The following is a 12,057-nucleotide window of genomic DNA, read 5'->3' as shown; positions in this document are numbered from 1 at the left end:
ATACAGGGATTTAGTGTCCCAAATCAAAACAAATTGAAAATAGCATGTAAAAATTGACAGATACACTATCGATTAGATTTTGAGAAATGAGAAAGGAGTTCTCAACATCTTGAAAGTGAATTTAAAATAATACATTTAGCTCAATGTTTACACATAAATGCAAACAGTTTGTGATATTAGTGTCTGTCTGATTAGACAATTCAGTGATAGGATGTCTCAACTGAAAAGCATGTATATTTCCGTTCAAAAGTTTGGGGTCGGTAAGATTTTTTAAATAATTTTTTTAAGGAACTGCACTTCCAGTCTTCTTCAGTCACATTATCCTTCAGAAATCATTTTAATATGCTGATTTGGTGTTCAAGAAACATTCCCTTATTATCAATGTTGAAAACAGTTATAGCTAAATATATATATTTTTAAATGTATTTTCTTTCAAATTTAGTGACAACAAGCTAATTTTCCATTGTCATTAAAGTATGTACTTTAATACTGAAGTTTCATTAGTAACTTCAGTACTAGTAACTTCAGTACTAGTAACTTCAGTACTAGTAACTTCAGTACTAGTAACTTCAGTACTAGTAACTTCAGTACTAGTAACTTCAGTACTAGTAACTTCAGTACTAGTAACTTCAGTACCCCCCCCCCTGGATCACTTCCCTCATAACAGAGCAATATTCCTGGCACAGGAGAACACCAATGCTCTCACCATCACTTCCTGTATTATTCTCACCATTCTCATTTCCATTGATTTAATTAGAGAGCTATCTGACACATCCAAGCACCAAAATATTTTTGTTTAGTGAGGCTGATCGACCGGTGAAGGCCGCCGCACTCTGCGAATACACTTTCCAACCTCTCACTCCCTGCTTTCCGTAATTGCCTTTCGTCGTCTTTTCCCTGGGAGCATAAAATCGTGCAGATGTGAATAGAAATAAAATGGGATGAGATTATCAGCTGTCCATTGAAATGGGTTCATTAAAAAAAAGAAAGCAGGGGTTTAATTGTTGCGCCGGGCGGGTTATTACAAGCTATTACAAAGCAGAGCATGATTCCATGCTCCAGATGAGCAACCAGAGTCTGGAGGAATCAACAAAGCATAAAAACTATCAGAAACCACTAAAGAGAGATGACAGGATGCTGTTTTACGATGCATTTCTCTAAGCTATTTGCATTACGTATAAAATATGCTTTCACGGGCATGCAACAATATGCCACAACTCATAAGGAAGTAGGTTGAGGAAAAGCGGCGATCGTACCAGCTCTGGGATGATGATTTCATGCTGGGGAACGCTCCCCCTGTCTCTCCTTGGAAATCTGTGAATGAGTCATCTCCAGCTCCAGCTTTGGGGGCTTCCTGGAAGTCCTGGAAATCATCGTCATCAGGCTTGGTAGCCTGAAGTAAGCCAACGAAACAATCAATCAGTTTTGCGATAACAGCACACAGTTATTATCTGTTATAAAGTGTCTAATGTTAACCTGAACTGGAGGGAAGTTGGTGATGAAAGTGGCTGGTGGTTGTGCAGCCGGGTTAGGGGTCATTCCCATGACAGGTGGCGCAGTGACAGGCATGGCCATGGACACGGGCGGCTGGGTCATGATGGGCTGCTGGTGCTGAGGCAGGACAGCATTAATGGCCATAGCCATGGCGGGTAGATTGGGCACAGGCGGTGAGGGGAACTGACCCAGGATGTCCAAACTCATGACTGTGAGACCACTCTAGAGAATACAACCATAATATAAAACAAAGGAGTTTAGTTAGTAAGTCATTCAAAGCAGATTAAACCGGGTTCACGTTGTATTATTTGGCCACAATTTTGTTACCCAAGACAAATTTCAGGCACGTCAGGTCAATTGTTTGTTTATAATATTTTTATCGCAATGTTAGCATTCCAACTTGACATAAGATCGAAATTCTCAAATAAATTTGGGTGATACATTCTGAAATATTCCATGTAAACATGTTTCTGAATAAAAGCATTTTTTAGCAGTATCCTAAAAATTACAGTCCAACAGAATATGTTTAACAGTCAAAGGATCTGGACGGACGGACGGATGGGGCATTTATATAGCGCTTTCATATGTACAATTTTACAATCATATCAGGGGTTCTCTCCTCAACCAGCACCAGTGTGCATCATCCACTTGGATGATGTGACAGCAGCCACAGTACAACGGCGCCAGTGCGCTCACCACAAACTAGCTACAGGTGGAGAGAGAGAGAGAGTGATAGAGCCAATTCAGTGGATGGGGATTATTAGGAGGCCATGATTGGCAAGGGCCAATGGGTGGAATGTGGCCAGGACACCGGGGTTACACCCCTAATCTTTTACGAGAAGTGCCATAGGATTTTTAATGACCACAGAGACTCAGGGCCTCGGTTTAACGTCTCATCCGAAGGACATAAAGGAGAAACTTCGTCTATCAATATAAACCCATGTGCATGTCTTGAGTGACCCAGTCTGCACCTAGTAAAGACGACTTGGTCGAACTTACACTACGTGCTAGGGATGGGCATTCGATTAAATTTTCTTAGTCGATCGTCGGGAGAATTAACGATCGACTATCGATTAATCATTAATATTTTTTATATATTAAAATTAATTATTTATTTAACTTTTTATAAATTAAAAATGCAATGAAAATACAAAAATACAGCGTGTTTTTCCTCGATGAGATCTTTATTACAAGATAATCAACTTGCGGCAGTTAAACTGGACATTCGGCTAAACTTGAAATATGCGCTGCGGTGCTCTAAAAAGCAACAAAACCTGCAGCTGCGAGTTGGCGTCCTCAAACAGAGACCCGATCGTTTGTTCCAAAATAATAATAAAAAAAATCATGTTAAACAATAACTTAACCAAAAACATAATAATACTCAATGTAACTCAAAACTATCCAAGGTACGAAGTCGAGAAAGAGTGTGAGAGAGATTAGCCTACCTAGCAACAAATTAGGCTACTTAACAAAGCCTCAAAAAAAATATCTATTAACTCACATAAAACTTCTGCACCAGTCTACTGATTTTTGTTGAGAAAGATAAGCATGTTGATGACATGGACTGGGCCTGGGGTCAGACGCGACCGCAACATGGTGACCGTCAAGCCTCGTTTATACTTTTGCCTGGCTCTGCAGCGTGAGTCTCCGCAAACGGACGAGGCGTTTATACTCCACGCGCTCGCCTGTAAAACGCCGAATACCGCAATTACGTCATTTTTGCCTCGCGCACCTTTGCTCGTGCTTGTGCGGACGCGTCGAGGTCGAGTGTAAACAAACTCTTCAGTCCAGCCGCCGAAAACACCCGCTCTGAGGGGACTGACGTTGCCGGGATGCACAGGTACCTCTGCGCTAACTTGACCAGCCCGGGAAACAACTTATTCCGTTCACTTTCCACCCGTCTGCAGTGGTGCAATCCAGCGGTTCATTGCTTCAAGGCTCACATTACGCACCGCAACCATATTACATTTACATTTACATTTAGTCATTTAGCAGACGCTTTTATCCAAAGCGACTTACAACTGAGGACTAAACCAAGCGAGTCATCGTGAAGAGGCAAAAGCAACGCAAGAAGTGCTCAAAATACAAAGTTCAGACATAGCTCGGAGTAGCATAAGCCAGGCAAGCAAAGATTTAGAGGAAAGGATATTTTTTTTTTTTTTTTTTTAGTTTTAGTTTTATCGATAACAAATTAACATGATCGACGAAATTCTTAATGATCAATTATCGATCGTCGATTAATAATGCCCATCCCTACTACGTGCACTGTACACAAAAACTGAAGTACACTTTGGGCTTAAGAGTGACAGAGAGAAAATTCATTACTTTTTTTAGACCCTGATGAATTTCTGGTCAGGAATCAGGAATTTTATGTAGTGTAACTGCTCCTACAAGCTGTCAACAGAATGATAGGATCAAAGTTTAGGCTAGGATCTATATCAAACAGTCTGACATAAGATTGTTGTCCTAATCCAAACACACTTGAACAAGCTAATCAAGGTTTTCATAATTATTTCAAATTACGGACAAGTGGGCTAAATTTGGGATTGGTTGTCAAGCCTGCAGGACACTGGCCCTCCAGGATTGGAGTTAAAGGTTCCTGCAATACAGCATACCACCCGTTAGCCAAATAACTATAAAAAGAAGCGTTAAAGCAGCATGACATCGTCAATGATAAGTAGCACAGATCTTTGAGTGCCGACTGATAAACACCGATTACTGACAGTCTTTAAGCTGAGGTATGAGGCACTGCTATAAACATAAGATACTCAATTAAAGCTGATATTCTCCCTACACATAACAATGATTTAGTGAGCTATTAGACAAGAGCGCTTTAATAAGCCTCGTACAGGAATGGTGAATTTACAGCACGTCTTTCATCAGGGAGACAAAATTGAAAAGCAGGGCTGTCAGACAATAGACCTCCTTCTCCATCCAGATGTCTATTTCTCCCTCTGCCAAGAGGCCGTCTGATTTGTTTGCCTAAAATATTCATTAAAGTCAACTTCCATTTTCAATGCCATGGCTGACATCCTCCAGAGCTTTTCCTTTTTTATTGCTCTTCAAAACAGAGACGCTGGAAGAGATGGCTCTTTATTGAGCTTTTAAATTTGCATAACTAATGCATTAATACTGGAAGGGTCCCTTGAGTTGATGAAAGAGCTACAGTATCTATTCACGGGACAGTAGCTGCCAAGGGTAGCAAGAGAAGATAAGAAGAACCCCAAACCTCTGGCCTTAAGATCCACCTAACAGAGTATGAACATATTCCATTTTTGGAAATTTTGGACTTTCTGAGACTAATGTTTTTACCTGGGCGACTCCAATCAAAGCCAGTACGGTGTACAGCTCTTCCTTGGTCAGCTTGCCAGGTGTGGTTCGGTTGGCCAAGGCCCAGATCTGTCCAAGTGCTTCTCGTGGCAGACCCGATGAGATCAGAATTGGGTAGAGTTTGGCTGTGTCAATGCCTGCTGGTGTCATGGTGAAGTCAAGGACCTTCTTGAACAACTCTGTGAAGAGCAACCATTTGCAATTAGACATTGTGATATAAAACTTATCTTGGAAAACCACAAAATGACACGAAAGCCAAAGATATCAAGAGTTTATACCTGGGATGAGCGAGTCATTGTACAACCAGGCTGGCACCATGGGTTGCATGTCTTGTTGGGGGTAGACGCCTACGCCTGTTTGTGATGGACATGGAGACAGTGAGATGTTGTTTTGGACTATTAAGCTAAGAGTGATTGATCAAGCATATATCCCACGTGATTATTGCACAGTCAGACGTCCCCCACACCTGCTGTCGGCAAAGCCCAGTGCGGATATACTACTGACGCCATGCACAGATACACTAAAGACCCCCACTGATTCTGCTGTCAGTTTAGTTGTCTTGAGCCGAGAGCTGGTGGCAAAACATACAAAGAATTTGCTTTGTACTAGCATTGACACTCATATCATTATTTGCATTGCCAATGTGTACACTATGCTAAAACTGTCCTGTGGTGAAATAAATTAGGCAAACAGATGAGGCTACAGCCATTAATTCTCCAACTAAGCATCATCAGTAGTGAAACATTCAACAGGTCCGCCTTAACGAAACCAGTGGGCTCAGCTGACAGACCAAACCAGGAGTATCCAATCCTAATCCTGGAGGGCCACCTTCCTACCAAGGGTAGCTCCAATCCTAACTAAACGCACCTGAACAGGCTAATCAAAGTCTTCAGGATTACCAGAAATGTCCAGCAAGTTTGTTGAAGCTAAACTCTGCAGAAAGATGGCCCTCCAGAAGCAGGATTGGACACCCCTGGATTAAACAGACATGTTACCCTGAAAAATCTAGAATCATCATTACGTGTAAATTGGAAAATAAGGAAGAGTGAAAAATCACATAGAAGTGAAAAAAAAAAAATATATATATATATATATATATATATACACACACATACACATATAGCACCGTGCTAAGAGATGAAGCCCAGCATATACGAGTTAAATCACGCACATGCACAATTTTTTTTTTTTTATTACGTGCACCATTAGTAAGATTTCCAGGACAGAAAGAAGTGCTGCAGGTAGAAGATTTTCAGAAGATTTCTTCATCCAGTTGAGATTTTCATTAAGTCATCTTTATCTTATTCTACTTTCCCATTAGTCTTTGAACATATTTCATGCTCAAGAGCACATTGTCTTCAAAGGTAAAGCATCTAGGCCAATGCATTTTCTCCAGTTTAATGCCTTGGCTTTGCATTACCATAGACATCCAAGTAACCAAATCCTTCATCTTACTTCAGCTATTCATTGAGAACTGTTAGGTATAATCACATTAAGATTTCAATAAAGACTTTTATAACAAGAACAAGTTAAGAAATCAGCCCCTCTAAACCAAGCACATCTCAAAATGATTAGCAAACAGAGGCAGGGCAGGAAGTCTCGAGCTGCAAGCGGTGTTAATTTTGAGAAGCTCGGAAAAGAGGTGGGACTGAAACCAGATGTTTTCTCACCCCTGACATTAGTGGGCTGGACGGGCGGGCTGTCTGCCGCAGGGGGCGACTGAGCTGCGGCGAGAGGCTCAGGAGGCATCCCTGTCATGAAGGCTGAATTGAAGTCATCTTGGGTTTGGGCCCAGTTTCGGGATCTGGTACTGCTGTGAAACTGGGCTGTGACCTGAGCTCTCGGACTCAGCTCAGACAGAGCCTGTCGTGGCTTAAAACTAACCTGGGCCTTCTTACCAGATGTCAAATCGCATGATGAGAACATCTTCTCCTCCAGAGAAGGGCCTGAATCAATTAGGAACAGAGGCCATTTTGAACTGTAGAAACTTATATTTTAACCATGAGTACCAAACATGACTGTGTGTATGTACAAGAAGTTGCTGACAGTTCATATCCATAGTCATCGGATACAAGATATATTCTATTAGAGAGGGATGAGGCTGCCTAAAAGAGTATACAACAAGGAAGCTCACTGGGTTTTGGAACAGATAATGTCCAACTATGACTAAACCACTTCACTTCACTTGATAAAACATCTAAGCGAGCCTGCCGAGCCAGGTAAGTAACCAATGTCAATGAGAAAACAGCTTCATTTAACAATAACTTTACCTTTACATTAACTATTCTAATTGCTGACCCCTTTCACAAAGCCCGGGGAAAAACAAGAAATGTTTAGGCATGATATAATTGTCTGGCAAATGTTAAATGCCTTTAATGTTGTGCTAACATCACAAAATATTAAGCCACAGTCTGTGATATGCTCTAGTCCAAATTAAATTATTTTCTGTGGTAACAGACATCATTCATGACATAAATTCTGTCAGTAGAGTTTAACTTGTTTTGAACCAGTAATACTCAAACACACACTTCCATGCAGGCTTCACTTTGAGCCTTATCAGGGCGCTGTCACAATCGGCATTGTGTGCATGAGCTGGTCTTCTGATATTACTCCAGCTTAAATTATAAGAGCATATGGGACACCATCTGCAACCTGACAAAACTGAAGGGAGGTGATGGTTGAGTCAGAATCACTGTGCAAATCTCACAGATGGTGACCATCATATCTGAATCAGAAACCCCGACAGACTTTTGACTCTACGTCAAGAACACAGCAAGCTAGCGTTTATGGGCAAAAAGGTCCTAAAGAACTGGAGAAGGGTATGTGTTAACATTCACATTCATCTCAATAAGAGTTGCTTGGCTGGCGCATACAAACCCAACTTACAGTACACAACTGTTTTTTCTGAGCCCATGACAGCTGTAAATGTGAATGATCGTTCGATATTAAAACTGGCTTGAGAACGGAATCAACTAGCTCACTGAAAAACACCAGGCCAAAAGAACAATTCATTCACACATTTTAAATGATATATAAAAATAGAAAATTATTTTAAATTGTAATAATATTTCACAATATGACATGACACTATTTTTGATTAAATAAGTGCAGTCTTGGTGAGAATAAGAGACTTCAAAAACATTTAAATATTTTTTAAAAACTACCGACCCGAAACTTCGAATGGGCTACAATGGAGAAACAAACACTAAGGGGCCATTCAAACAAAACGCGTATCTGGTTTAAAAAAAAATGCAGCACAGAATGCAAGGGTTTTGAGACGCACTTCGAGACGTGATGCGATAACAAAAATAGCTCAACAGCAGAATAGATAGATACTATTTTTGACACGGGACAAAAAGAAAATAAATTGCACCAGCTATGGCATTTACCCTAATAAAAACTGTGTCAGAGAACGCCAGGACCGAGATCCATTTTGGTTCACCCCATCCTCCGATGCAGATATAAATACAGGGAATACCATCAAGAGCTAAAGCTAGTTGCAGTCAAATAAAACAGTTGTCATAGTACACAAAATGTTGCAACGCTTGCCCTGCCCCCGAGGTCTTCTGATTGGTCCACTGTTTTGGAACTGACATTGATTAATGGCGCAGCATGTAAAAGTTGAATTATTTTATCTTGACACGGCGTCTTAAAAACGAGGCACTCGTGCGAGATGCTGCAATAGACACAATACGAGCGCACAATGGTCATACACGTCCATCTAGCGTTTACATAGAAAACCTATGGAAAAGTAGCGCATTGGAAAAAATCGTTCTGTGTTAACGGCCCTTAAGTTGTGTAGTCATTGCATCTGACCCTTGGGTACGGGTTCTAACAAGTGATGGTATGATAGAAAAAGAGCGATTGTGAGAGGGGCGTTACCTTGGAATGCAGTTTGGGAGCTGGAGATGACAGAAGAGTGTTGGATGACAGGCGAGACAGAGAGAGATGAAGGGACAGTGTGAGGAAGAGGAGAGGAAGGGGGATGCTGGCCAGGCCCCAACTCTAATGGCTGGCTAACTTGAGCGGCTCTTAGTGAAGGGGAGGATGGAGGGAGGGATGAAGTGGGGAAAGAAGAGGAGGCATCAACAAAGTTGTTGTTGACTTGCACAAAGTCACTAAACTCATCGTCGTCATCGGGGAAAGCAGGAGGAAGCGAGTGAGAGGTGACAGAGGTATGAGATGGCGATGAGTCTGCAAAAACCAAACAAGAGAGTGAGACAGACACAACGCACATCATGAGTTATGACCACACAAAAAAAAGAGAAACAGTTTTACAAAGAACAACAGGAAGGTAACTGAATTTCATTAGGTGTGGTGCTGATGTTAACAAATACAAACTCAACCTTTTAATGAAAATGTCAATGGAAATTGAATTGTTGTATAAAAAAAAAAATATAAAAAAAAAAATGTATAAACAACTACTGACAGGGTCCAAAATTAAAATCAAAATTGATCCTATTTATTTACTTGACACTCATTTCTGGTCTTACTGTGAATGATTCACCGGTGCATGTTATTCCAAAGAAAATGCTCGTCTTTCCTTTTCTGCTAACATCACTTAGGCCATCCATGCTGATGGATAATGTTATACAAAAGCCAAACAGATATTTAAGCATTCTTTTAGCAGAGTCTCATTCTGACTGCATTCTGTTATGGAACATTGCCTTCTCACCATCCAATTAATTACCGCCCACATTTTTTCATTTAATATCCTGACCTGTTTTGCTCAAAAATATGTCACATTAACAATATAAAACAGGATGTGAACGTTCATAACAAATCAGAGTAAAAGTTGGCTTTGGTGAGTGATTAAACAGTTACTTTGCCAGTTGGCTTATATCAACAAACTGAAAAAATACATGGTTTAGGTCCAATTTTAAGAACGACGATCTGACTTGACTGATGACATGCATGCAATTACTAAAAAAATAATATTAATCAGAAGTTTGGATCAGTACTTTTTTTTTTTTTTAAGAAATTGTACATTTATTCAACAAGGATGCATTAAATTGTTTGAAAGAGACAGTAAAGACATTGTCATCTCAGAAATATATTACATTTTTATATATAAGTTACTTTAATATTGTATATTACAATTTACTGTTTTACTGTATTTTTTATCAAATAAATGCAGCCTGAGAATAAGAGACTTTTAAAAACATTAAAAAAACATTAAAAAATCTTACTGACCCCAAACGTCACATTAAATAATTCAAACAGAATTTTTTTTAGCCGGTGATAAATATTTTTGACCAGTTTATTTTTTCCAATTCACCTGCAAATTGCAGGGGTGGCAAAAAGTTAATTCTGGACCCTGATTACAAGATTTACAAAAAACTAAAGAGACAGTTACAACAGTTAACTAGAAACACTGTGATATTAAGCTCTTTTGCAGGTGTGAGGGGTGAAACTGCAAGAGTGTGAAGGTGGAGGATGTGTTATATGGAGGATGAGGAAACAGCAAACACTCTCCAATCTGGAGAGCCACCTGGTGGCTGCTGGGAAGAAAACAGCTGTTTGGCTCAATGAAAAAGGTGTGGTGCGTTTGTGTTGAGAGAGCAGAAATGCTTCTAAAGGATGAAAATTCTGTCATCATTTACCCACCCTCGTGACAGTCCAAACCTGTATATATATATATATATATATAATATAGCACCAAAAAAACAGCATCCAGTACAATTCTTCAAATTCATCCTTTTGTGTTCCTCTGGGGATTTGATAGAAACGGGGGGGGGGGGGGGGGGGGGGGGGTGTAAATGATGACAGGATTTTTATTTTGGGGTGCACTATCCCTTTAACAGCGTGTCCCTGGTAATGTCCTTTAGCTCTTGACAGCCACTCTGGCCTTGTCAAAAGATGTCTGAGCTGTGACCCTTGACGTCATGAGCAGGGACATGAAAAGCAAATGGCCGGAAGGCAGTCGTGCAGCTGGAACGTGTCACTGGATGTACCTGGTTTCTTAGACTGTGAAGACGGTGTTGGATGCATCTTGGCATCCCTGCTGAACCCATCCAGATTTCCTTTGATGGCCTCTAAGGCATCGTCACGACTCTTCTCCCCAGTCTGTACAAAAATAGAAGTTTGGAGGAGTTGATTTGCAAGAAAAAGAATAGAGTAAGACAGACAGTGATATAGCAGCAATAATAACTCATTATTATTTTAATTAACTTCTCCTGCAGCTATATTGTCCATCAAATACCTTATTTGGATGGCAATTTATGATTGGAATATAAAGTGGACAATAATCATGATTAGGTTCAATCAGACAGAAGGGGGTACGCGAAAAAAGTGCTGAGTTCATTTCATAAATAGGGATGAGTTCATAAATGCCATTGATTTAATTCTACCCCAACTTAAAATAACATTAAAACTGAGCATGTATTTCTAGCAGGTAAAATGCCGTAAATACATGACATCCAATCAAATTACCTCATCTTTTGCGGTCAAAACTGACTGCACTCACACAAGCAGCGTGTATATGATAGGTTGTGTGCAGATTATGCTGCCTTGGCAAATCACGCTATACTGCCGTTCTCGACAATGTACCTTTGTAAAAGTAGGGATTTAGCACTAACTATATAGACAAATATAGACACAGACTGTGTGTGCATACAGATAGATTTAAGATTCAAACTCTCTACGGTACAAAAACATACCCTATGTTTAATGTTGATCACATTATATGAATATCCACACGATTGCAAATGTGACATTGATTTTATACAACATTTCAACAAACGAGAGGTATTAATATTAAGTGATGTTCATTTTAAACACAGTATTGTCAGTATTTTTGCAACAAAATAATAGCGCCAACGAAAGCCACAGCAGTGTTTGTGAACGAATCGTGAGATTCAATCATTCATACATAATTACAGCCACGTGCTTCGTTACTGAACGAATTAATGACTCAATGACTCACTCATAAAGACAGTGACTTGCCGCCACCTACTGGCGGTTTTAATTTCATATTTAAAAGCATCACTTCGTTTTTACCATCATCGCATATTACTCTACATATTACTCTATATTTAGAAAGTAAATATGATCATTTGTTGATGTCAAGTTGACTCGCTCACTTTGGGTTTGACGCTGCTCAGTAGACGCAGTTTCTGTTTCTGCTCCTCAAACTGTCTTCTCTTTCGATCCTCCTCCAGCATCCGCTGCTGCTGCTCCAGACGTTTTCTATGGACACACACTAATCAGAAGCGAGTTCTGGCATGCAAGCAA

At 40.1% G+C, this 12,057-nt stretch overlaps 1 protein-coding gene across 7 annotated transcripts in view; it reads right to left on the bottom strand.

The window, feature by feature from the left end:
* Positions 1–12,057, bottom strand: part of synrg (synergin, gamma) — a 54,169-nt gene that overhangs the window by 36,071 nt on the left and 6,041 nt on the right. For 4 of the 7 annotated variants that reach the window (XM_056243243.1, XM_056243244.1, XM_056243245.1 and 1 more), the window contains exons 5-12: positions 11,907–12,012; positions 10,779–10,890; positions 8,707–9,018; positions 6,495–6,770; positions 5,103–5,177; positions 4,807–5,003; positions 1,477–1,716; positions 1,257–1,393 (exon numbers count right to left, since the gene is read on the bottom strand). In XM_056243243.1, coding sequence (XP_056099218.1) covers positions 1,257–1,393; positions 1,477–1,716; positions 4,807–5,003; positions 5,103–5,177; positions 6,495–6,770; positions 8,707–9,018; positions 10,779–10,890; positions 11,907–12,012 — 1,455 coding nt within the window. The remainder of the gene's footprint in view (positions 1–1,256; positions 1,394–1,476; positions 1,717–4,806; positions 5,004–5,102; positions 5,178–6,494; positions 6,771–8,706; positions 9,019–10,778; positions 10,891–11,906; positions 12,013–12,057) is intronic. The other 3 variants (XM_056243249.1, XM_056243250.1, XM_056243247.1) reach the window with 2 other exon arrangements.

The sequence above is a fragment of the Rhinichthys klamathensis genome, unplaced genomic scaffold, assembly GCF_029890125.1.
Source record: "Rhinichthys klamathensis goyatoka isolate OS25496 unplaced genomic scaffold, OSU_Roscu_1.1 h1tg000781l_1, whole genome shotgun sequence".
Lineage (NCBI taxonomy): Eukaryota > Metazoa > Chordata > Actinopteri > Cypriniformes > Leuciscidae > Rhinichthys > Rhinichthys klamathensis.
The sequence above is the reverse complement of the archived record's forward strand: the minus strand, read 5'-3'. Positions and strand labels throughout refer to the sequence as shown.